The following is a 25,240-nucleotide window of genomic DNA, read 5'->3' as shown; positions in this document are numbered from 1 at the left end:
GGTTCAAGCGATTCTCCTGCCTCAGCCTCCCCAGTAGCTGAGATTACAGGCGCACACCACCACGCCTGACTAATTTTTGTATTTTTAGTAGAGACAGGGTTTTGCCATGTTGGCCAGGCTGGTCTCGAACTCCTGACCTCAGGTGATCCACCCTCCTTGGCCTCCCAAAGTGCTGGGATTACAGGCATGAGCCACCGTGCCTGGCTGATACTATCTTTTAAAACAAGGATCAGGTTGGCAAAATTAATTATATCTGCATTTGTTCAATATACAAGTTCTCTTACTGCACCCACTAATAGGATATAAATTTCAGAACCAAAAGGGCATTTCATGACACCAGGCTAGGTCATTACTGGCATTATAATCCTGCCTAGACCTATCTTCTTAGCCCACATGGTTAAACCTGATGCCTAGGCAAAAGAAGTTACCTAAAAGTAGTAAGTAAAATAACAAATATATATAGACACTTGTATAATATAGCACTACTATGTGATAAGCCATATTGAGTGTTCAATATACTTTAACACATTTTTAGAAAATGTTTTATTGGCTGGGTGTGGTGGATGTAATCCCAGCACTTTGGGAGGCCGAGGCAGGAGGATTGCTTGAGCCCAGACAGTCGAGGGAGGCTGAGGTAGGAAGATCACTTGAGCCCAGGAGGCTGAGGGTGCAGTGAGCTAAGAAGGTGCTACTGCACTCCAGCCAGGGCAAGAGAGTGAGACGCTCTTAAAATTTGTTTTTAAAAACCTTTTTGTTAGAGAAATTTTTATACACAAAAACAGTGAGAACAGTATTATGAATCCCCACATATCCATTACCCAGCTTTAGCAATTATTAACATTCTGCAAATCTTGCTTCATCTACTGCCACTTTTCTTTAGAGACAGGGTGGAGTATTTTAAAACAATCCCAGACATCCTATTCATAAAGACTTCATAGATACTTGGATGGAACACATTTTTAAAAAATGTAACCACAATATCACTATCATATCCAATAAAATGGATAATTCCTTACTACCATCTAATATATATTTCATTTTTAACTTTCCTTATTTTTAAAACACCACACCAATTTTTTTACAATTGGTTTGATTTCATCAGGATCCAAATGCTGTACACAGCATGGGGATATGTGGTCTGAAACCACTTGTGCTTTTTTTTTTTTTTGAGATGAAGTCTCACTCTGTTGCCCAAACTGGAGTGCAGTGGCACGATCTCGGCTCACTGCAACCTCCACCTCCTGGGTTCAAGAGATTCTCCTGCCTCAGCCTCCCAAGTAGCTGGGATTACAGGCACGTGCCATCATGCCCAGCTAATTTTTGTATTTTTAGTAGAGACAGGGTTTCACTATGTTGGCCAGACTGGTCTTGAATTCCTGACCTCTTGATCTGCCAGCCTCAGCCTCCCAAACTGCTAGGATTACAGGCGTGAGCCACCGTGCCCGGCCTTCCTTTTTTTTTTTTCTTGTGGACTCTTCCTTATTCTAGATTTGGTTGTGTCCTCATAGGATCATTTATCCTGTTCCTGTGTCCTGTATTTCCTGTAAACTCCTAGTTATATCTAGTGGCCACATAGTTCAGGTTCAGTGTTTTTAGGGGCAGGTGAGGTATTTTGTAGATGGTTCTATATACTTCCTTTTACATCACAACAGGAGCACCTACCGGGCTGGCTGCTCCACTTTTATTGACAAAGCAATGGGTTCGGGTACTATCAGCCTGATTCATCCATTGCAAAGTTCCCCACCAGCTCTTCTCAGCATCATTCACAATAATCTATGAGGGAGGTACTGCTATTACTTCCACAGTGGTTACAGCATTTGCTTTCTTAATGGTGTCAGGATCTGAGACCCTGATGCACCCAACCCCACAGTGGGAGCTGCACCTGAGGTCCAATAAAAAATAGACTCCTCTTCAGCTTTGCAGACGCCGCTGCCGAGGAAAACCCTGTACTATTAGCCATGGTCAACCCCACTGTGTTCTTTGACATTGCTGTCCACGGCAAGCCCTGGGGCCGCGTCTCCTTTGAGCTATTTGCAGACAAGTTTCCAAAGACAGCAGAAAATTTTCGTGCTCAGCACTGGAGAGAAAGGATTTGGTTATAAGGGTTCCTGCTTTCACAGAGCTATTCCAGGGTTTATGTGTCAGGGTGGTGACTTCACACGCCATAACGGCACTGGTGGCAAGTCCATCTATGGGGAGAAATTTGAAGAGGAGAACTCCATCCTAAAGCATACAGATCCTGGCATCTTGTCCATGGCAAATGCTGGACCCAACACAAACAGTTCCCAGTTTTTCATCTGCACTGCCAAGACCGAGTGGTTGGATGGCAAGCATGTGGTCTTTGGCAAAGTGAAAGAAGGCATGAATATTGTGGAGGCCATGGAGCGCTTTGGGTCCAGGAATGGCAAGACCAGCAAGATCACCACTGCTGACTGTGGACAACTCTAATAAGTTTGACTTGTGTTTTATCTTTGCCCCGAGACCATTCCTTCTGTAGCTGAGGAGAGCACCCTCCACCCCATTTGCTCACAGTATCCTTGAATCTTTGTGCTCTCGCTGCAGTTCCCTTTGGGTTCCATGTTTTCCTTGTTCCCTCCCATGCCTAGCTGGATTGCAGAGTTTAGTTAAGTTTATGATTATGAAATAAAAACTAAATAACAACAACAACAAAAAAATGGACCCCTCTTCTCACCTTTCTGATTCCTGAAACACTCCCACAGTGCTCATGGTAACATACCATAAAAAACCAACCAATCAAACAAAAAAGCCCTTTATTCCCAACTTCTCTTCTGAGGGTTCCCTCCTCCTCACTGCATCTACACTCTGGCTCTCCTCTTGGGCGCCTCTTCCCTGCTGCCCCCTTCTGCCCTGTGTCATCAGACGCCACTCACTTCCCCTCCATCACGGGCATGGGTGATGTCCCCTCCTGTAGGGCACTACCCCTCACTCTGAACATTTTCAGCTTGTCTCTGATACTCTCAAACGATGCCCATCAGAACTCGAATGACTCTCCACAATTCTACCTCGGTCCTTGCCCTTCTAGCCTTCGTGCTTTATCTGCTACCCTACCACAGCCACTCACGCCTGTGGCTGTATCCTAGACACCGCCAGCAAGGGCAACCTCTATACTACAACTTCCAACACCCCATTCTCTCACCGCAGCCTCTCCAACCTAGCATTCTAGCATCCTGACTCCAACAATGTTTTGGCCCCAAAGTCACTACTTTTTCACTGCCAAGTTATATGACTGATGCCAGATATATACTGTACAGAATTGGTCATGGCTACAAGTTCACCCAAAGATGACAAAAGTTAATCAGCCTTTAAACAAACCCAAACATAGCACCCATAAAAGGCAATGGAAACCTGTCTCCGAGATCTGGAGATGGCTCTGCTTTATGCCAGAAGAAACTCTTATCATTCTGAAAGAAAAAAAAAAAAAAAGAAGAAGTCAAAAAGGATTTTGTGGCAGTGAGGCTACTCTAGCTGTAAGGGCCACCTCCTCACGATCATGACCAGCCAGTAACCAAAGCAGGATGTGCAGTCACACAGAAAAAGAAGCAAGCTGAAAACCAAAGTCAAGATTTCCACAAATGCAGTCAATATTCTCCAAATTCAGAGGATTCTACAACACCATCAACTGGGACTAAGATCTCTGGAAGGCATAGATGCGAGACAATAATTCTTTCCTTACAAAACTGGCTTTAATGATTTCACACCAATATTATGGTTTCCCCTGAAACACTTAAAAGCCTTCATGTCCAAGGCAACACAAACCCAAAGGGTATGAAAGTTAAATACTCCAACCAAAATGCAGGGAATGTGACACCCTAATCCCATTTAGGAGATAGAATGTGGAGAGTTCTTGGTTTTGATCCCTGTACCTGAAATCTTCATGGGAAACTATACTTAAGGAGAATGTGCTCACGCTGCCAATTCTTTTAGCTCTTCCATCAAAAAAGTAAACCTCAGAAATCAAAGTAAAGCTCTGAACACTCAAGGTCTTTATTTACGATGTGTATAGACCACTAGAAATTAGAGAGCTTATCAAGTTTTTGAAAATGAAAAGGATTTTCTAGAGATAGCATTCAGAGCCTGACATTTGAGATGTCCTTAAATTTCATTTTTACCTGCATCTGGAAGAACTTTTATTTAATCTCTTCCTTTTCTGAGCCAAAAGGTTAATGAAATCACAGCCACAAAACAGGATGGGCCCACAGCCAAGAAACAAGCTGCTAGCACAGAATTAAACAGAATACTCATGAAAACGAAAGATCTCAAACAACTCTTAGTGCCAAGCTATAAAGTTTTTCAACATCTTGGATCTGTCTTCATCAAGTTAGCGATAAAGTTGAAGAAAACCTGATGTTAGCCAAGAACCATGGATTCATACTTGATCAGACAGACCTGGGCAAAGATCTGCCACCATTCTCATTTCTCCACTAAAAGATCACATTCAAATGGTGGTGCTGGCCTGGAGTGGGGGTTCACGCGTATAATCCCAGCATTTTGGGAGACGAGGTGGGTGGATCACCTAAGGTCAGGAGTTTGAGACCAGCTTGGCCAACATGGTGAAACCCTGTCTCTACTAAAAATACAAAAATTAGCCAGGTGTGGTGGCGGGCACCTATAATCCCAGCTACTCGGGAGGCTGAGGCAGGAAAATCACTTGAACCTGGGAGGTGAAAGTTGCAGTGAGGCAAGATCGCACCACTGTGCTCCAGCCTGGGTGACAGAGCAAGACTCCATCTCAAAAAACAAAAACAAAAACAAAAAACAAAAAAGAAATGGTGGTACTTTCCGGCTGAGAAACGTTCTATTCCTTTTTTTTTTTTTTTTTGAGGCGGAGTCTCGCTCTGTCGTCCGGGTTGGAGTGCAGTGGCCGGATCTCAGCTCACTGCAAGCTCCGCCTCCCTGGTTTATGCCATTCTCCTGCCTCAGCCTCCCGAGTAGCTGGGACTACAGGGGTCTGCCACCTCGCCCGGCTAGTTTTTTTGTATTTTTTAGTAGAGACGGGGTTTCACCGTATTAGCCAGGATGGTCTTGATCTTCTGACCTCGTGATCCGCCCATCTCGGCCTCCCAAAGTGCTGGGATTACAGGCTTGAGCCACCGCGCCTGGCCGAAACGTTCTATTCCTAAACAGGTTTATCAAAGGAAGAATGAGTGACAGCAGCATAGGAAAGAGCTGTAATTTTGTGCTTCAAAGAAGTTATCTAGATTTCTCATAGTAAACTTTTAGAAACATCTGCATTATTTTGATGAATGAGAATAATCAACATATGAAATCAGATATAACTACAACCAACAAAATACTGTCCCCAGCTTTGGGCCAAGAGACCCAAACTTCACCTTTCCAAATAGAAAGTAACTGTACAACCAATAATCCATTAACCTAAAACCTGCCAAACGATCAAAACTCAATTGTTATCAAAGTCTGCAAGCAGCCCTGCTAGTTGTTTGCCTAAGATTAGGCTCCTTCTAAGTCTTCTGATGCGGACGATAATTTCAGACAAGGTTGGCAAGAATACGATGAGTGGCTATTTAAACCAGCCACAGCCTTATGACCCAGAAACCAAACAAGGATACAGCCATATCAGCGAGAGAGGTATCAAAAAAGCTTTTCTCAGGTTAGAATCTTTATGACCAACGCTTGATGTTTTACAAGTCACTTCCTCCCAGTAGCAATGTAAGAGAATGAACTGCCCCACAATCCTGCTATCGCTACATCTGGCCAAGTGGCACTGATTCCAAGCTTGGAAACTGCGTGATTCAGCAAAAGACAGCGCTGAGGAGCTTGACCTCCTGAGGCAAACAAACCATGTCAGAGAGTAAGACCGAAACAAACACAAGAATTGGAAGATCCTGAAGATAAACTCCCCAGATGTGTGCAGGATTGATGTCTGCTTTTGCTTTTTCTTTCATTGTGCTAACTGTAGACTATTTCACAGGGATTATTTCTGTGTTTCATTGAAATTATATTTCACATGTTGAACTTTAAAGTCAAAATAAACACAATAAAGAGCTCAAATGATTTCCCCCAATAACCTAGTCAAATAAGCAGGACTGAACTTCAGTTTCAGTGAAAACTAGGGGTTGGTTTTTGGAAATTATTTCTAAATGCAATGACTACAATAGTCACTTCTAACATAAAATGTACCATTAAAAAAACTATATTGGTAATTTCTTTTAGTATCTGTGCTATGTTGCAATGTAAGATTTTATCTCACCCTCTTACCCTCCCCAAACCTGCTCCCACCCACAGTCTTTCCCATCACAGTAAGTGGCAACTCTAGTCATCTCACTTGCTGCTCAGGTCAGAAACCCTGAAGTCACCCTTCACTCCTCGCAATCTCATCTCTTCCCTTAGAATGTGCAACCACTTCTCTCATGTCAGCCACCAACCTATACCAAGCCATCAGCGTCTCTTGCTTGGGTTTACTTCAATGAACATACCCACTGGTCTCCTACCCTTGCTTCCTGGTCGATTCTCCACAGAGGCCAGAGTAATCCTTTTAAAGCAGAAGTCAGATCGTATCACTCCCCTGCCAAAACCCTCCCACAGCCGTACACTATCTGATTGCATCGACTACTTTCTCCCTTGATGTCTCAGCTCTGTTTCTGGAAGATGTCACGTACACTCCTGCCTCAGGGCTTTGCAACTGCTGGTTGCTCTGCCTGGCATGTTCTTCCTTCCTGTTATGCACACGATTCACCTTCTTCAAGTATTTGCTCAAATATCGGCCCGCAGTAAGGCCTTTCCAGGAACCCTATTTTAAACTGCAAACTCCTGCAAAATAGGCGCCCTCTCATCTCTGCATTATTTCTCTCCATAGAATTTATCATCTGCTGATACACCACTTTTTACTTATTTTGGTTAATGTCTTATCTTCCTATCAAAATGTAAACTCCTCAAAGGTAGTAATTTTTGCCTAGTTTGTTTTCTGCTGTATTCCTAGCAGCTAAAATACTCAAATTTTTGATGAATGAACAAACATGCCAAATGGTTGAATGTAAAAAACTAGATGAACTGAGAGGTCCTAGCTCCAAAAAGAACATTAAAGATGAAGTGTAAGAGCATTACAAATGATCACCAATACACACAAGGGCAGAGTTGCCGTGAATGATTAAATCAACAGCCAGCTGAACTGTAAGTGAAATTCCCTTTACATAAACATGGCCTTATAATCAGATGGCCTCAGATGGGTCTCTGGTGTGTACAAAGAAAGCAAAACCAATTTTCCCATGAGTGCCTCTGGACACTCACGTAAGAGTTATAGATACTGACTACATTTAAATATTTATCATGCTTCCGAAAACATATTTGTAAGAGAAAAACATATAAAAATAAAAATGTACAAAGTTCTTTATTAAAATAATAGCTTAAATAAATCCTCTGTCAACACCAGAGTCAGTGACTGGATCTAGACTCTAGAGCTTAGAGCTTTTTACATAATTACATGAAAACACTGAATCCGTCTTCACAGACAGACATGATGACAATTTGGTTAAAATCAATAAGCCATCTTCCAGACGCAGCTTAGAGTTCAGGCGAGAAAAGTAACTGATGACAATGACTGTACATAATATGGTTCTCGTTCTATTTGCCTTTTTTCGTCTTGGCTGTCTTCTCCTTTCTTTTTTTCACATGTTTAGGAATTTTGTTTTTTCTTTTCTCTCTCTGGGCTTCCTTGACCATCTTTTTTCTTTCCTGTAAAAAGCAAACAAAAAAGCCAAATTTCATTCATTTGGAGTATGCATTTTTTTTGTTTTTTGTTTTTTTGTTTTTTAGACAGGGTCTTGCTCTGTCACCCAGGCTGGAGTGCAATGGTATGATCATGGTTCACTTCAGCCTCCACCTCCTGGGCTCAAGCAATCCTCCCACCTCAGCCTCCTGGGTAGCTGGGACAACAGGCACACACCACCACGCCTGGCTAGGTTTTTTTTGGTATTTTTTGGTAGAGATGGGGCTTCGCCAGATTGCTCAGGCTGGTCTCGAACTCCTGGGCTCAAGTGATCCATCCACCTCAATCTCCAAAAATGCTGAGATTACAGGCATGAGCCACTGCACCCACCTGCAGTATTCTTCTTCTTATTATAACTAAATAAAATATACACACAGAAGAAGAAAAGTGAGTGTAATATAAAACAAAGAAAAGAAAATGATTATGGGTTGGTGGAGAACTTGGGGTGAAAACTGTCTTTGAGCTTGTTCTTTTTAGAGACAGGGACTCACTCTGTCACCCAGGCGGGAGGGCAGTAGCAGGATCATTGTGCACTGCAGCCTCAAGCTCCTGGGCTCAAGCAATCCTCTTGCCTCAACCTCCCTAGTAGCTGAGACTATAGGCATGAGCCACCACCACTGGCCTTGAGCTTCCTTAATAGAAATGTGAAGACAGCCAAACAGAAATATCCCTGAGAATGTTATTAAATGTTTGCAAATACTTTTCTTTACAAGTTCCATATTCTAACAGAAACAGACATTGGAAAGAGACAAAGTATGTGTTTCTAGTAGACATGAGAAAATAGGCTAGCCGCTGAGTATGTCCCTCAGAAGTCTTGGGACCCACATTGCATATGGTTTAAAGGATTAGACTAAGATGGAATAATAATAGTTACATAGCATTCAGTCAGCAGTGTCTCTTATGTCTATGGCTAGGAATTAAAGACAAGAGTCCCTTCTTATCCATGGGGGATATATGTTCCAAGACCCCCAGTGGATGCTTCAAACAGTGGATAGTGCCAAACCCTATATATACTATGTTTCTTCCTATATATACATACCTATGATGAGGTTTAATTTATAAATTAGGCACAGTAAGAGATAATAACTAATAATAGAATAGTAACAATATACTATAATAAAAGTTATTTTATGTGGTCTTTCTCACTCTCAAAATATCCCACAGTATCATACTCATGTGACAGTAGCTTATTCATTGGCAGATGCAGCCTCTCTGGTAATTTTTCTGTTTAGTCCAAACCTACTCCTGAATCTGTTTAACTATTCCTTACAGTAAATGGCCTGGTGTCACTCATTTCAGGGGAACTCTTGCTGAAACCTTTGAAACCTTCGTATAGGCTCAATGCTTTCCAGTGCAACATGGTGCTGTCAACTGGAAGATGTTTTTGTTTACATCTTTCACCCATAAATTTAATGCCTTTTCCATCCTAACTAAGCACTTATCACATACTATGGGCCTAACTTTTGCAGTTTGGGGTGAGACAGCAAAACCAGCACAAACATCTTTTTCCCTCTCCACAGTGTCACGGATAAAAGATCCTCATCATAGATCTCAGCAACTTCAGCATATGATTCTTTTCCTTTTCTTATTTATTTTTTTGAGACAGAATCTCACTCTGTCACCCAGGCTGGCGTGCAGTGGCATGATCAGCTCACTAGAACCTCAAACTTCTGGGCTCAAGGGATCCTCTTGCCTTAACCTCCCAAGTATCTGGGACTACAGGTGCTCATCACCAATGTTTTAACAGACAGGGTACCACTCTGTTGCCCAGACTGGTCTGGAGTGATCTGCTCCCCTTGGCCTCCCAAAGTCCTAGGATTACAGGCATGAGTTCCTTGCTAAGTCAAGAATGGTCACCTTTCCACTTAAAGGAAGAACTTTATGGCTTCTCTAAAGCACACCTGAACTTCCAACATCACTACTCTTGTAATTTATGGACATTATTAAGCAAAGTGAGGGTTACTTGCACACAAGCACCACCACATCACAGCAGCTGAACCGATAGCCAAGAAGGCTACGAAGTGACTAACGGGTGGGGAGTGTCGACAGTGTGAAGACGCTGGACCACGTGGTGATTCACATCCCAGGCAGGATGGAGGAGGACAGCATAAATTTCATCACACTACTTAGGACAGTGAGCAATTCAAAACTTATAAATTCTTTATTTCTGGAATTTTCCATTTAATATTTGCAAACCAAGGCTGACTGCTGGGAACTGAAACAGTAGAAAGTGAAAGCATGGAAGCGGGGACTGTTATACAGTCTTTCAGATTCCAGAAACATCAAGCTGGGCTATAAGTCCCCCTGAAATGGCTCTTCAGTATTTACCCTGAGTCAACCCTAACATCACTTGTACTTCATACAAAATGTACTGAATTTAGTGCGTGCTCTCTCTAGGCAATGCCCAAGGTGCTCCGATGAGCAGTCCAATCTTGAGATAACGTTACCACCGAAAGTCAAGTTCACACTTAGATATTAAAACTGTAATTAGAGGTACTTACCAATAATGTTTTCGGCCATCACAATCTAGCTAGATCCTTGAGCAAAGAGAAACAAGAGCGGCTGTGCTCCCACACTAAAGAAAAGGGGAATGTATCTCATTGCTTACTTTTTTATCAACGTCAGGGCCCGTGGTGTGTTTCTTGGGGCGGGCATGGTCTCCCTGTTCTTCAGAGTCTGTGTCAGAGCACTCAGAGCTTCCAATATATTCTGAATCAGAACAAGTCCTTTCCTCCACTTGATTTTCTAGGAGTGCAGGGACCTTGAAATTATTAAAGAACCATGTTATTCTAAACCATGTAATTCTAAACAACACATAAACCAAGTTATGTGTTGTTGTTAAATGTGTTAATGCCAGAATTCAGATTTTAGGCTCGCAAATATATGTTAAAAACTAACATCCTGTACTGAAACATTAAAACACCAGAATGAACATCAGGAGGGAAACATGAAAGTAGCCACTCCAAGTAAGGCTCAAGAACACACCCAAATGAACCAGGGTTTTACTGCGTGACCTAGACCAACGACAAAACTGTTCTGCTTCTTTTAGCTAATCAGGGGCATTTAGTTGGGATTGGGAAAGAGGCTAAATATACATAGAGGTAGAAAATAAAGATTTATACGGATAACTGCACAGCTGTTTTCCTGTGAACCACATTTCTAGCAATAAACTAATCCAATTGAGAGGGAAAACAATATTCAAAGAAGAGAAATTTTCATTACTTCCTGAAATTTAGCAGTTGTCTAATACAGTGCTTCCCAGCAGTTTTTAAGAGTGAGGCTTCCTTTTTATAAGGAAAAAACCAGATCTTTAGAAGTCAATTGTACAAGATTTTCTAGCTTGCGGCAATAAAATCTTCATGGTCTGCAATCCAAAGCATAACTTCCTTATGACACCTGTTATTATAACTCAGAAATGCAAAATACCAGAATTCCCCTAATTCAATTCTTTCCACAGAAAAGACATGATTTTAAGAAAGCAAACTGTGATCCTTTAAGTCTTCAATTAGGAAGATTTGAAGAAATAAAGACTGCTTTTATGACTGCCTAAGTTAGAATTACTTAATCCCTGCCCTTCTAAAATGTAAAACAAAACAAGATTGTTTTAAGAAAAAAGAACATGACAGGAATCCAGCACAGCAGGATTGCTGAACTCATGAGATTGTTCTTTAACAAGTAATATCCTGGTAGGAGACCACATTCCACAGTTCTCCTAAGCTGGTTGTAAAAACCATCAAGAAGCACGAGGGCTATCATTAATAACTCCACAAATGACAACTAGAATAAAAAAGATAAATACCTCACCTGCAATCACAGAACAATTCAGAGACACAAAGAAAAATAATTTCCAAATTTCAGTGCTATGTGTAGAAAGAACACAAAAACGGCATTTCTGAAGATGTCCACAGACTTTGAAAGCAATTATAAAATTTTAACAATATAAAATAGAATTTAGTTCTAATAATATTAAACAATAAAAACAAATAATATGACTAGAGTTTTATATCCTTTATAAGTGTTTTCACATAAACAAACAGTAACACACGTTCTTCATACCTTCTGAACGCCTGACAAATCTTTCTTCAATCCAGTGACAGTTTGGTATAGAATCTTATAACCAAAAGGAAAAAAAAAAAGGATCAACATAAAACTAGACAATGAAATATGCATATTGTACTATTAAGAACAATGTGGGTTAAATAACATCTCCTATGATTATAAAAAGGTATCTAAAATTAATCTCACTGTAACACAGAAAGTTTACAATATTATTTCTGTCTACCAGATCTACTGGCCAAATCCAACCAGCCACCTGATAGTTGTTCTTTTTTTTTTTTTTTGAGACAGAGTCTTGCTTTGTCGCCCAGGCTGGAGTGCAGTGGCATGATCTTGGCTCACTGCAACCTCTGCCACCCAGGGTTCAGGAGATTCTCCTGTCTCAGCCTCCTGAGTAGCTGGGATTACAGGCGCCCGCCACGATGCCCAGCTAATTTTTGTATTTTTAGTAGAGACGAGGTTTTACCATGTTGGCCAGGCTGGTCTCGAACTCCTAACTTCAGGTGATCCACCCACATCGGCCTCCCAAAGTGCTGGGATTACAGGCGTGAGCCTCCGTACCCGGCCCTTATTTTTTTTTTTTTTTTTTTGAGACAGTCCTGCTTTATAGCCCAGGCTAAAGTTCAATGGTGCAATCTCAGCTCACTGCAGCCTCCGCCTCCTGCGTTCAAGTGATTCTTGTGCCTCAGCCTCCCCAGTAGCTGGGATTACAGGAGCACGCCACCATGCCTGGCTAATTTTTGTATTTTTAGTAGAGACGGAGTTTCACCATATTGGCCAGGTTGGTCTCGAACTCCTGATCTCAAGTGATCTGCCCACCTCGGCCTCCCAAAGGGCTGGGATTACAGGTGGGAGCTACTGCGCCCAGCCTACCTGGTAGTTTTTACAGATAAACATTTGCCATCAATTTGAAGATAGCAAACACAAAATTTGAGCCCCAATTAAGCGAAATATTATCTGCCCCACATCGAATAATTTCACTCTTCTTTAGTATATTTGTATTACACAAAAGTGTATTCAGTTATCATTAAAGTATTTCTAATTTCACGAATACAAATTGAGGGTGAAGTTTTTTCTCTCTTGTTACATAAGGACCTACGTAATCACCTTAATTCTGTTTCTTGGCTTACAAAGCCGAAAATATTTACTATCTGGCCCTTTACCAAAAAGAAATTTTTCCTGAATGATGTATGTTAAAGAAATATATGTTAACGGACCTCATATAATAACCATTAATAGCCTAAACTTCTATCTGAATCTTGTTTCTACAATTATAACTTGTTGGACTCATTCAAATGTGTTACCTCCTCTCATAAATTCCAATGAATTCCCTTTACATTCAATGTGCATGTAAGTTAACACAGTCATCTTGCTAGCTCAGAAGCCAACATCCAAGATTAGGGGAACTTAAAAGGCCCAAAGAGGTTTGGGACAGTCCCCTACTACTTTTGAAGAGCTGCTTGCTATACACCAACCAATCTACTTACATTATCTTGTTGGGCATTCACAGCCATGTCCTCCTCCTTCAATTTCATAATTAGGTCCATATCCCTCTCATAATGTTTTACTTCATTTAAGGTTCTAGGAATATATGCTCGCTTAAACACCTAACAGAGAGGAAAAGCAAAATCAAAACTGTTATTCATATACTTCTCACATTCACACAGCATACTTCTCCATTAGGTTACAGGGGAATCTATATATTCATTCATCCCCAACACTGATGCTTGGCCAAGCTGTCTGCACACACTGGTGTCCCATCTGCGATGTGGTGTCCCAAAAGTAACACTGCTAATGATAGAACACTAAATTTTGCATATGACTTATTTTAAGGAAGGGGAAAAAAAAAACATTAGAGCTGATTCAAGGTTACCCTTAGAATAACACTTCTCCTTCATTTGTGTTCCAAAAAGCTTTTCTGAGCAGGAGGGAAAGGGGTGGAATTACAGTTGGCAAGCGCTGACTGGCTCTGCCTTACAAAACATACCCAGCTGCTGCAGTGAAAAAGGTGGAGAGCTGCCGACAAACACAGGCACCTCACAGTCAACCATTAGGAGTTGTGAGAATTTTTTAAAAAGGCTACTATGGCTCCCTCACAAAAAAACACTCTGACTCATTTTTATCAAAGCATAATATTTCAAATCTACATTTCTAGAATCAATACTTAACTCATTTAAAAACTCACATTTGCAAACTAAAAACAGGCTTTTCCTTCTTGACTCCTACATCCTAACAGGCTCTTAAAAAATTTTCTCCATCTAGGACAATGGGCTAACAGGTTGCTGAGTGGACCAATACAGTGAAATGTAAACTATCCAACTTCGCTCACTTAAATCATTTACCATAAAATATCTCAAGGAAATATTACCATCATTTGAAAAAGCTGCTTATGTATTTAAATCAAGTTTATGCTCTAGCAACATAAAACAAACAAACAAACAAAAAAACCTCAAAACACAAGTGTTTCCAAAGGCTGTGAACAGATAATAAATTCTACCTCTTCATCCACATGATCTTGGCTAGACCTTTCTTCCTTGGTCCTTTGAGATGCTATTTCCATGGCCTTGGAAAGAAAATAAAAATGACTTTCTTTTACATTCCAACTGCAGAAAACACATCCATGTTCCAGTTTTGGTATAAACTTGTTCCAGTCTTTATAAGTATCACCTCCTCACACTTATGAAAGCATTTAGTGAGTTCTAATGGTGTAAGTTACCTTTCTAGCACAGACCTCACCAAAAAGGCTGCCATCAACCCAAAGGTAACAATAAATCAAACTCTTCTAGTCTGGGGGATCCCTAGCTTCCCCTTTTTCAAAAGTTATGCTACTTTTACTAAATTTAAATAATTAGCTTTTGCTAAAGCATTTACTAAAGGAATACAGAGACCTAAAGAATGAAAGAACCATTCCTTAAATCCTGAGCAGTGGGCGAAGGGAATTGCAAAGAAGGCTGGCTGGCTGTAAATCCTGAATATATGACTCTATTGCTGCTGCAGTATAAGCCACCAAAGAAAGCTCTCTGAGCAAACAATGACTGAAACGAGGGTGACAAAGATTCCAAAGGGTTCTTTTGGTTTGTAAAACTGAGTGTCTGTTCTCTTTTCTATATAGAAGAAAGGAAAAAATTGTGGGAGCAGAGTTGTTTTTTTTTTAAGTTTAGACATGAAAATCAGTGCTTACCCGGGCGCGGTGGCTCACGCCTCTAATCCCAGCACTCTGGGAGGCTGAGGCCGGCGGATCACCTGAGATCAGGAGTTTATGACCAGCCTGGGCAATATGGTGAAACCCCATCTCTACTAAAAACACAAAAATTAGGCCAGGTGCAGTGGCTCATGCCTGTAATCCCAGCACTTTGTGGGGGCTAAGGTGGGCAGACCATGAGGTCAGGAGTTCGAGACCAGCCTGGCCAACATGGTGAAACCCCGTCTCTACTAAAAATACAAAAATTAGCCAGGCAGGCTGGCACGCACCCGTAATCCCAGTTACTCGGGAGGCTGAGGCAGGAGAATCACTTGAACCCAGGAAGCGGAGGTTGTGGTGAGCCATGATCGTGCCACTGTACTCCAGCCTGGGTTACAGAGTGAGACTCCATCTCAGAACACACACACACACACACACACACACACACACACACAATTAGCCAGGAGTGGTGGTGGGCTCCTGTAATCCCAGCTACTGTGAAGGCTGAGGCAGGAGAACTGCTTTAACCCAGGAGATGGAGATTGCAGTGAGCCGAAATTGCACACTGTACTTTAGCCTGGGTGACAAGAGTGAAACTTTGTCGAAAAAAAAAGAGGCCAGGCACAGTGGCTCACACTTATGATCCCGGCACTTTGGGAGGCCGAGGTGGGTGGATCACCTGAGGTCGGGAGTTCAAGACCAGCCTGACCAACACGGAGAAACCCCATCTCTACAGAAAATACAAAATTAGCGGGGCATGGTGGCGCATGCCTGTAATCCCAGCTACTCGGGAGGCTGAGGCAGGAAAATCGCTTGAACCCAGGAGGCGGAGGTTGTGGTGCGCAGAGATTGCCCCATTGCACTCCAGCCTGGGCAACAAGAGGGAAACTCCATTTCCAAAAAAAAGAAAAACAAGTTGAGGAAGAAAAATGACACACTTATTTATTCCATTAAAGATGTGATTGCCTACTATGGGCCTGATACTGGGTACACGGCAATACACAAAACTCCTGTTTCATAAAAGTTCACAATTGAGGGTGACAGAATTAAGAACTTAGTATAATAAGTGACACAATGTGACTACTTCTATTATAGTTATATGAGACTATACCTATGAAAACAATTTCTGCTGAAATCCCCCTCCAAAGAGCTTTCTAACTGGAGCTTTAAAGTTCATAAGGCAGAGCAAAGTTGAGCAAAGGCAGAAATGGGAAGGTATTACAAGGAAATGGAAAAAGAGGAAAAGACAGGATAAAACCTGAAAACCTGGCCAGGCACGGCAATTTATGCCTGTAATCCCAGCACTTTGGGAGGCTGAGGCAGGCGAATCACCTGAGGTCAGGAGTTCGAGACTGGCCATGGCCAACATGGTGAAACCCTGTCTCTACAAAAATACAAAAATTAGGTGGGCATGATGAGAGGTGCCTGTAATCTCAGCTACTCAGGAGGCTGAGGTGGGAGAATCACTTGAATCCAGGAGGTGGAGGTTGTAGTGAGCTGAGATCGTGCCCCTGCACTCCAGCCTGGGCAACAGAACGAGACACCGTCTCAAAAACAAACAAACGTGAAAACCTATGTAGGGGCATACATGCCATGTGTTCAAAACTGTGATTCAGAGACAAACATAAAAATAGATAAACTGGATCACATCAAAATTTAAAACTTCTGTGCATCAAAGTTTGCAATCAACAGAGTGAAAAGACAAGTCAAAGAATGGAAATAAATATTTGCAAATCACCTATCTGACATATCCAGAAAATACAACTACAACTCAACAAAAAAACCCAAACCCGATTAAAAAAAGACATGGGGTTGGACCCTGTGGCTCATGCCTATAACCCCAGAACTTTGAGAGGCCAGAGAGGAGAAAGTACTTAAGCCCAGGAATTTAAGACCAGACTGAACACAGTGACACCCTGTCCCAGCAAAATGAAAAACAAAAACTGGCTGGGTGTCATGGTGTGCGCCTACAGTCTCAGCAGGCTGAGGCAGCTGAGGCAGGGGAACTGCTTGAGTCGAGAAGGGTGAGGCTGTAGTGAGCCAGGATTGTACCACTGTACTACAGATTGGGTGACAGAGAGACCCTGTCTCTTAAAAAAAAAAAACAAAACAGACATTTCTCCAAAGAAAATATATAAATGGCCAAGAAGCACATGAAAAGATGCTCAACATCACTAGTAATCAGGGAAACACAAACCAAAACCATAATAACATATACCTCACACTCATTAGGGGGTCTCTCATTGTCAAAACAAAACAAGGAACAAAATAATAGGTGTTGGTGAGGATGTGGAGATTAATAAGTGCTGGTGAGGATGTGGAGCGATTAACACCCTTGAGCACTGCTGGTGATGATGTAAAATGGTGCAGCCGCTATAGTAAACAGTATGGTGGGTTCCTCAGAAACGTGAAAATAGAAATACCACTTGATCCAGCAACTCTACCTCTGGGTGTATATTCAAAAGAACTAAAAGCGGGGTTTTGAAGAGATATTTATATATCCATGTTCATAGCAGCATTATTCAGAATAGCCAGAAGGTATAAGCAACCTGTATGTCCATCCACAGATGAAAGGATAAACAAAATGTAGTATATACATACACTGGACTATTATTCAGCCTTAAAAGAAGAAATCCTAGGCTGGGCACGGTAGGCTCATGTCTGTAATCCCAGCAGTTCGGGAGGCCAAGGCAGGCAGATCACTAGAGACCGGGAGTTCAAGACCACCCTGGCCAACATGGTGAAACCCCATCTCTACCAAAAGTACACAAATCAGCTGGGTGTAGTGGCTTGCACCTGTAGTCCCAGCTACTCAGGGAGGCCAAGGTGGTAGAATCGCTTGAACCCGAAGGTGGAGGTTGCAGTGAGCCAAGATTGCGTCGCTGCACTCCAGCCTGGGTAACAGAGTGAGACTCTGTCTCAAACAAAAAAAGAAGAAGAAATCCTGTCACATGCTACAACATGGATGAACCTTGAAGACATCATACTAAGTGATATAAGCCAAACACAAAAGACAAATACTATATGATTCCACTTATAAGAGGTACCTAGAGTAGGTGAATTCACAAAGACAGAAAGTAGAATGGTGATTGCTGGAGGACGGGAAGTTGTTACTTAATGGGTAGAGTATCCCTCTGGGATGATGCAACAGGTGTGGAGACAGACTGTGGTGATAGTCTGTACAACAATGTGAATGTACTTAATGCCACTGAACCATACATTCAAATGGTTAAAGCAATAAATTTTATATTATGTCTTTTATCAGAATTCTAAAAAATGATATATTCAGAAAGGCATCTGAGGCCGGGAGTTGTGGCTCACACCTGTAATCCTAGCACTTTGGGAGGCTGAGGCAGGTGGATCACTTGAGGCCAAGATTTCAAAACTAGCCTGGCCAATATGATGAAACCCTGTCTCCACAAAAAATACAAAAATTAGCTGGGTGTGGTGGCATGTGTCCATAGCCCCAGGTACTCAGAGGCTGAGCTGGGAGGATCACTTGACCCTGCAGGGCAGAGGTTGCAGTGAGCCAAGATTGTGCCACCATGTTCCAGCCTGCGTGACAGAGCGGGATCCTGTCTCAAAAAAAAAGGAAGAAAAGAAAAAAGAAAAAGAAAGAAAAAGGCCTCTGAGAAGCAAGTGAAAAGAATTAATGACCAAAAAACTGACAGTTTTCTTACTAAACTTTCACAAACTTTGACAGTCTCTGTAATCTTGCCAGATAATTAAAGTAAAAAAATCTTGGCTATCAAGTTGACTCAGGAGGGAAAGGAAAAAAAAAAAAACCTGGCTTTACCATTGGCTGTTGGCTGTTGTGCTATATTTTTTATTCTTCATCTGTTAAATAAGAAGGAAAAGGTGTCAGGAAGCTGTCAAAATGAATAAACTACACTATGCAATATGGGTCCCTCAGAAGTGTCAAGCAAATGCAATTACCGGTTAGCATCTCAAATCCAAAAATAAAAAATCTGAAATACTCCAAAATCCAAAACTTTCTGAGCACCAACATGATGTTCAAATGAAATGCCGAATGGAGCAGTGACGATTTTGGATTTTGATATTTTGGATGCTCAACTAGGGTAAGTACAAGGCAAATATTTCAAAATTGGAAAAAATTCAAAATCTGAAACACTTCTGGTCCCAAGCACTTGAGATAAGAGATACTGAACCTGTACTGCTATTTTCTATTCCTCCTTCCTCTCCCTGTCTTACCTTTGAGAGATAAGCATCCATGTTCTCATGTGTAATGGATGGATCTGTGACAAATTCAAAGAGCTCCCGCACAGTCATGACGGCAACACTGTGCTTCAGAAAGAAATCTGTCAGAAGGAAAAACGTTGATAGCTTTTATGAGGAAAAAGGTTAGTATTCCAACTATCTTATAGAGAAACAAGGAGATAAAACTACATACCATCTCCCCACAAATGGTTTAAGCGTCACTGCACCGAACAATTTAGTGAGAACATTTTATGCCAACAGCTTAACTGAGTATAAAACCAAAACCGACCAACGAGCTGTTTCGAAAATTCCCGTTTCTACTCACCATTGACGTTGGCGCAATCCTTTCTCAAGAACTCCAAAGCATGTGGGTGGTCGTGCTCCACGGACTGAGAAACGTCAATGATATGCACGCCTCCAGCGTGGTACCTATGGCCAGAGACACAGAAGCTGTGGGATGGAACTACTTTACTGCTTTTTGTTTAAAATAAATTCTACTCTTAAGAGCAAGGGAAGCAATTCACAAAATGACCAAGGTAGATAAGACGAGGCCATCCTGACTAACAGATGGAAGCTGGGAGAATTTCCAAAGTCCATTCACTGTTAATGATCCAAGCGGTCAGTTCTGTGACTGAGGTCACTGAAAAACGGAATCCTATCTTATGCCATTTGGAAGCCAACAATAAAACTTCAGATGTTAGTGTGGCTTCTTGGAGTGGGGTTTTGTTTGTCATTTATCATTTTAAAGGACACAAAACAACTTATAGGCAGTTCTTAAGAGACAAAATACACTCACAGCATGTTAAATTCACTGAGATCTGCATGGACGAGTCTGGCATTCTGATACATTCTTCTCATGTATTGAATGACCTGCAGGTACAACTCCCGAGCCTTGGATTCTGATAACTGGACATTTTTCAAGAGTGGTGCAGGCCTTGAATGAAAAGAAAATGAACTAAGACAAAATGACCAAGAACAAGTTTTCTTGCTTCTTACTATACTGTTACATGCCTTTCTCTTCTACAACTCATCATGTGAGCTGCATGTGGGACAATCTGCCTCACTGCAGATAAACCAAGACGGTACCAGCAAATAGATGCTTTCCCAACACACTGTCTAAGACCACCCTCCAACATAGGACTAACTTGCTCCTCATTCTGAAGCATTTTCAGATTTGAAAAGCTAGAATACATTGATAACATGTATTCACTAATATAGTGGGAAAGATTCATAAAAGAAGTTATTCAAATGGGAAATATTCACATAGTGGATAAACTCAAAGTACTTAAAAATACAGTTCTCAGAATGCAATTATTAGGGCTTCCACATACTTACATGTCATCTTTACCGATGAAACTCATGACAAGAACATGACTTCTTAGCATTATTGGTTCTGGACACGGTATCTCTGCTGTGTTTAGCCTGTGACATTGTAACAAATAAAAAGACAGCTGAAAAGTTGAAAAGGCATCTAAATAAATTACAACTGCAGGTCACAAAATTAATATGGCTGTTAAGAAATAGCACCAAGGCCTCTCAACTGTATTATAATATTTCATAAACTCTAAGATAATGTTAACTGGCACCATTATGTACCACTGAGAATGACAAAACACTAGCAACTCGACTATTACATCCCATAACCTATAATAGCCAAAGCAATTCCAGAGATGTTAAAGTGAAAAAAAAATGTGCATCTTACAATGGAGGAAATAAAGGAGATATGTCCACAATGTGAGTTGATTAGCCTGAAAAATGCTTAATAAAAATAGTTGGACTCACACCTAATAGCTTGTTGAACACAAAAGACTTTCAAAACGAGTAGTACTTACTCAATACTACACTATCCAATGTGTCACCTGTGTATAGCATATAAAAAGTTATTAAGACATTTTTTAAAACTCCATAATTTTCAGAAAACTTGATCTCAACTAGATGAGGCCTTTACCTGATAAAAAGGTCTTAGTGCAAACAAAGAATATATAAAAGTGTCCAAAACTGGACTGAAATAATAAAAGGAAGCCACGACAAACAAAGAGTTCACGACCTAACAAGATTAGCCCAAAACTGCAATACCTATGAAACATGACAGAGCATTATAACCACCTGATTGTGTCACTTCCCTGCTAAAATCCTTTAACAGTTCCTTATTGTCCTCAGTATAAATTGCAAATGTTTTCAATGGCTTACGAGGCCTTCCAAATGACCTAGCTTTGTGGAATAAATATGAATTGTGGCAGTATTCTTCTGCAATGGATTCTCAGAATAGAAAACAACAGAATAGGAAACAATCTCTATTTGTCCAGAAATGTGTTTCTTGTGCTTACTTCAGCAGACCTAATAGAAATGAAGGCCCTAACAAGTCCCTGCATTTGGGCAGAACCACACTGGGATCTGCTGGGAGGACGGGCTGATGTTCATGTGCAGGGCACAGGACAGACATACACACATCCCAGACAGTCACCTGATTAAGTTCCTCATTTCTTTTTCTGCCCAAGTTTTCACCATTTTCCTAGGGTTTCCTTTACAATAGCCATGACGAAATCTTGAATAAGAAAAATATTTATTATTTCAATTATTCCATTATTGTCTTAATGTTTTAGGAAACAGAAATTAAACCAACTGGAGGGAAAAATCTGAACTTACCTGAATTCCCCACTTACATATTTATCCCGATCTTTGAACACCAGAATAGAAGTTTTATAAATTTTGATTGCTCTGCTCTCTCCATTTGCTGTGCTAGCATGGTATACATTAGCCTATTTTAAGTCAAAAACAAAGAAAATGAAGTTTACGTTAAATAACTACTTTTTCAATATATTTGATTCTAACCTCAAAAGTCAAGTGAACTGAAATAACATGCATTAAAGAATACTACTGTCTTCTGAAGATGCGAATTAAAATATAAAACATTACATCAAAAGGACAGTAAATATAGCTCCAATATACAAATACAGTCATGTACCACATAACATTTTAGTCACTGACAGGTGGCCGACTATATTTATGAGATGATCCCATAAGATTATAACAGGTATTTTTACTGTACTTTTTATATGTCTAGATAAATATTTACCATTGTGCTGCAATTACTCCAGTATTCAGCACAGAAACCTGTTATACAGATTGGGAACTACCATATAGCCTGAGAGTGCAACAGGCTGTACAATCTAGGTTTGTGTAAGTACACTCTATAATGTTCTTCACATAATGACAAATTTGCCTGCTGGATTTCTCAGAAAGAATTCCCTTCATTAAGCAATGCAAGACTGTACAGTAAAATCCAATTTAAATATAGGTGAGAAGTGGTTTCAAACTTTTTTATATCTCAAGTATATGCAAAATAATTAAAGACCTTTTTTATCATACTTTAAGTTCTAGGGTATACGTGCACAACGTGCAGGTTTGTTACATATGTATCCATGTGCTATGTTGGTGTGCTGCACCCATTAACTCATCATTTACATTAGGTATATCTCCTAATGCTATCCCTCCCCTGTCTCCCCACCCCACGACAGGCCTTAGTGTGTGATGTTCCCCTTCCTGTGTCCAAGTGTTCTCATTGTTTAATTCCCACCTATGAGTGAGAACATGTGGTGTTTGGTTTTCTGTCCTTGCGATAGTCTGCTGAGAACGATGGTTTCCAGCTTCATCCATGTCCCTACAAAGGACATGAACTCATCCTTTTTTATGGCTGCATAGTATTTCATGGTGTATATGTGCCACATTTTCTTAATCCAGTCTATCACTGATGGACATTTGGGTAGGTTCCAAGTCTTTGCTATTGTGAATAGTGCCACAATAAACATACATGTGCATGTATCTTTATAGCAGCATGATTTATAATCCTTTGGGTATATACCCAGTAATGGGATGGCTGGGTCAAATGGTATTTCTAGTTCTAGATCCTTGAGGAATTGCCGCACTGTCTTCCACAATGGTTGAACTAGTTTACAGTCCCACCAACAGTGTAAAAGTGTTCCTATTTCTCCACACCCTCTCCAGCACCTGTTGTTTCCTAACTTTTTAATGACTGTCATTCTAACTGGTGTGAGATGGTATCTCATTGTGGTTTTGATTTGCATTCATCTGATAGCCAGTGATGATGAGCATTTTTTCATGTGTCTGTTGGTTGCATAAATGTCTTCTTTTGAGAAGTGTCTGTTCATATCCTTTGCCCACTTTTTGATGGGGTTGTTTGACTCTTTCTTGTAAATTTGTTTAAGTTCTTTGTAGATTCTGGATATTAGCCCTTTGTCAGACGGGTAGATTGCAAAAATTTTCTCCCATTCTGTAGGTTGCCTGTTCACTCTGATGGTAGTTTCTTTCGCTGTGCAGAAGCTCTTTAATTTAATTAGGTCCCATTTGTCAATTTTGCCTTTTATTGCCATAAAGACATTCTTAAATCCAGTGATTCAGGCCAGGCACAGAGGCTCACGCCTGTAATACCAGCACTTTGGGATGCCAAGGCGGGTGAATCCTTTAGGCCAAAAATTTGAGACCAGCCTGGTCAACATGGCAGAACCCTGCCTCTACTACAAATACAAAAATTAGCTGGGTGTGGTGGTGCACGCCGGTAGTCCCAGCTACTCGGGAGGCTGAGGCAGGAAAATTGCTAGTACCTGAGAGGCAGAGGTTGCAGTGAGCTGAGAACATGCCACTATACTCTAGCCTGGGAGACTGTCTAAAAAAAAAACTCTGTTAAGGCTCTGTTTAAAAAAAAATTAAAAATCCAATGATTTATAAGTTGAATTTTACTGATAATTGCTTCCAGCAGAATGGGTTTTACACTTTCAAGGGTCTGCAGACCCCTGCCATTATAGATGAGTAAATCACAGTAAGAGTTTCCTTCAAGCCAGAGTACTCAATTTTGAGTCAAAAGGATTTCAAAGTCTTCTCTAACAAACAGAAGGCAGTATATCCATATGTAAAGAAAAAAAATAAGAAAGACTTGCTGACTCGTAGAAACACGCCATAAACCCCTGGCCCCATGAGTAATTTATTTGATTAGAACTCAAGCCTGTAATAATCTGACCATCTGCCTTACTACTGGGCATAACTAGTTAGACTCCATGATACAATGCAGCAGTGGTAGTGGAAGGGCATAGTTATATGTACAATTTCCTCTCTAACCATAAATACTAATGTGTATGACTTTGTTTTCTTTCTCCTTAAAGGCATAATGTAGGGCTAAGTGTCATAGTTTCATTTGGTATCTGAAATAAGAAAACTAAATATTCAATCATCCAAAGAAGAGCTCACTTCTTTTCCTGTGCTAATGCAGCCATTTATCTCTGTTATGATTCCTCTAGTCAACATCTTGAATAAAATCATTCTTGTTCTGGGATCCAACACCTAAAAAGAAATGCAAAAATTAAAAAGTTCCAAAAGACAGTACCAAATTTTCCTCATTAAAATCTGTGACAATTAATAAACAGCAGAGCTTAACTGTATTATGCTATCTTGGTTGACTAAAGGAGAGTCACTATTTGGCGCTTTTATTCACTCTAATTGTTAATCAGTAAAATGTCAGGTAAAGGCAAAGGAACCAAAGGTAACCAACTAACAGGTTCATCCAGTCATGGAATTCAAAGGCTACCAAGTCCAAGGGAAACAGAAATGAACTCTAGGCTACTAGCTAATAGAAATATAATGTAAACTACATAAATAGTATTACATGTTCTAGTCACTACACTGAGTAAAAAGAATCAGGTGAAATTATCTTAATATATTTTATTTAACTCAAAATATCTAAAACACTATCGTTTCAACCTGTATCAATATAAAAAGTCATCAGTGAGATAGTCCTTGTTTCTGACACTAAGTCTGCAAACTCCGGTGTGTCTTTTGCATTTACAGCACATTCAATTCACACTAGCCACTTCTCAAGTGCCCAGTGGCTACTGCCATGGACAGGCAGCTTTAAATCAAGGGTCAGCACTCTCCGGCCCAGGGACCACATCAGGCCACAGCTTATTTTTCCTTAGCCTGCAAGCTAAGAATGGGTTTTACACTTTTAAAGGACTGCTTTGAAAAAAAAA

At 40.7% G+C, this 25,240-nt stretch overlaps 1 protein-coding gene and 1 pseudogene across 1 annotated transcript in view; one reads left to right on the top strand and one right to left on the bottom strand.

Moving 5' to 3' along the window:
- Positions 1–1,958: 1,958 nt before the first annotated feature.
- On the top strand, positions 1,959–2,635 carry LOC103222213 (peptidyl-prolyl cis-trans isomerase A pseudogene; annotated as a pseudogene).
- A 4,712-nt stretch (positions 2,636–7,347) lies between these two features.
- RIOK1 (RIO kinase 1) overlaps positions 7,348–25,240 on the bottom strand; it is a 28,381-nt gene continuing 10,488 nt past the window's right edge. Inside the window, exons 6-17 of the mRNA XM_007973771.3 lie at positions 24,462–24,554; positions 21,846–21,958; positions 21,664–21,744; positions 20,535–20,621; positions 19,996–20,133; positions 19,525–19,628; positions 19,194–19,300; positions 14,298–14,363; positions 13,288–13,407; positions 11,801–11,854; positions 10,353–10,505; positions 7,348–7,710 (exon numbers count right to left, since the gene is read on the bottom strand). Coding sequence (XP_007971962.3) covers positions 7,600–7,710; positions 10,353–10,505; positions 11,801–11,854; positions 13,288–13,407; positions 14,298–14,363; positions 19,194–19,300; positions 19,525–19,628; positions 19,996–20,133; positions 20,535–20,621; positions 21,664–21,744; positions 21,846–21,958; positions 24,462–24,554 — 1,227 coding nt within the window. The 3' untranslated portion in view covers positions 7,348–7,599. The remainder of the gene's footprint in view (positions 7,711–10,352; positions 10,506–11,800; positions 11,855–13,287; positions 13,408–14,297; positions 14,364–19,193; positions 19,301–19,524; positions 19,629–19,995; positions 20,134–20,534; positions 20,622–21,663; positions 21,745–21,845; positions 21,959–24,461; positions 24,555–25,240) is intronic.

This window comes from Chlorocebus sabaeus, chromosome 17 (genome assembly GCF_047675955.1).
Source record: "Chlorocebus sabaeus isolate Y175 chromosome 17, mChlSab1.0.hap1, whole genome shotgun sequence".
Lineage (NCBI taxonomy): Eukaryota > Metazoa > Chordata > Mammalia > Primates > Cercopithecidae > Chlorocebus > Chlorocebus sabaeus.
The sequence above is the reverse complement of the archived record's forward strand: the minus strand, read 5'-3'. Positions and strand labels throughout refer to the sequence as shown.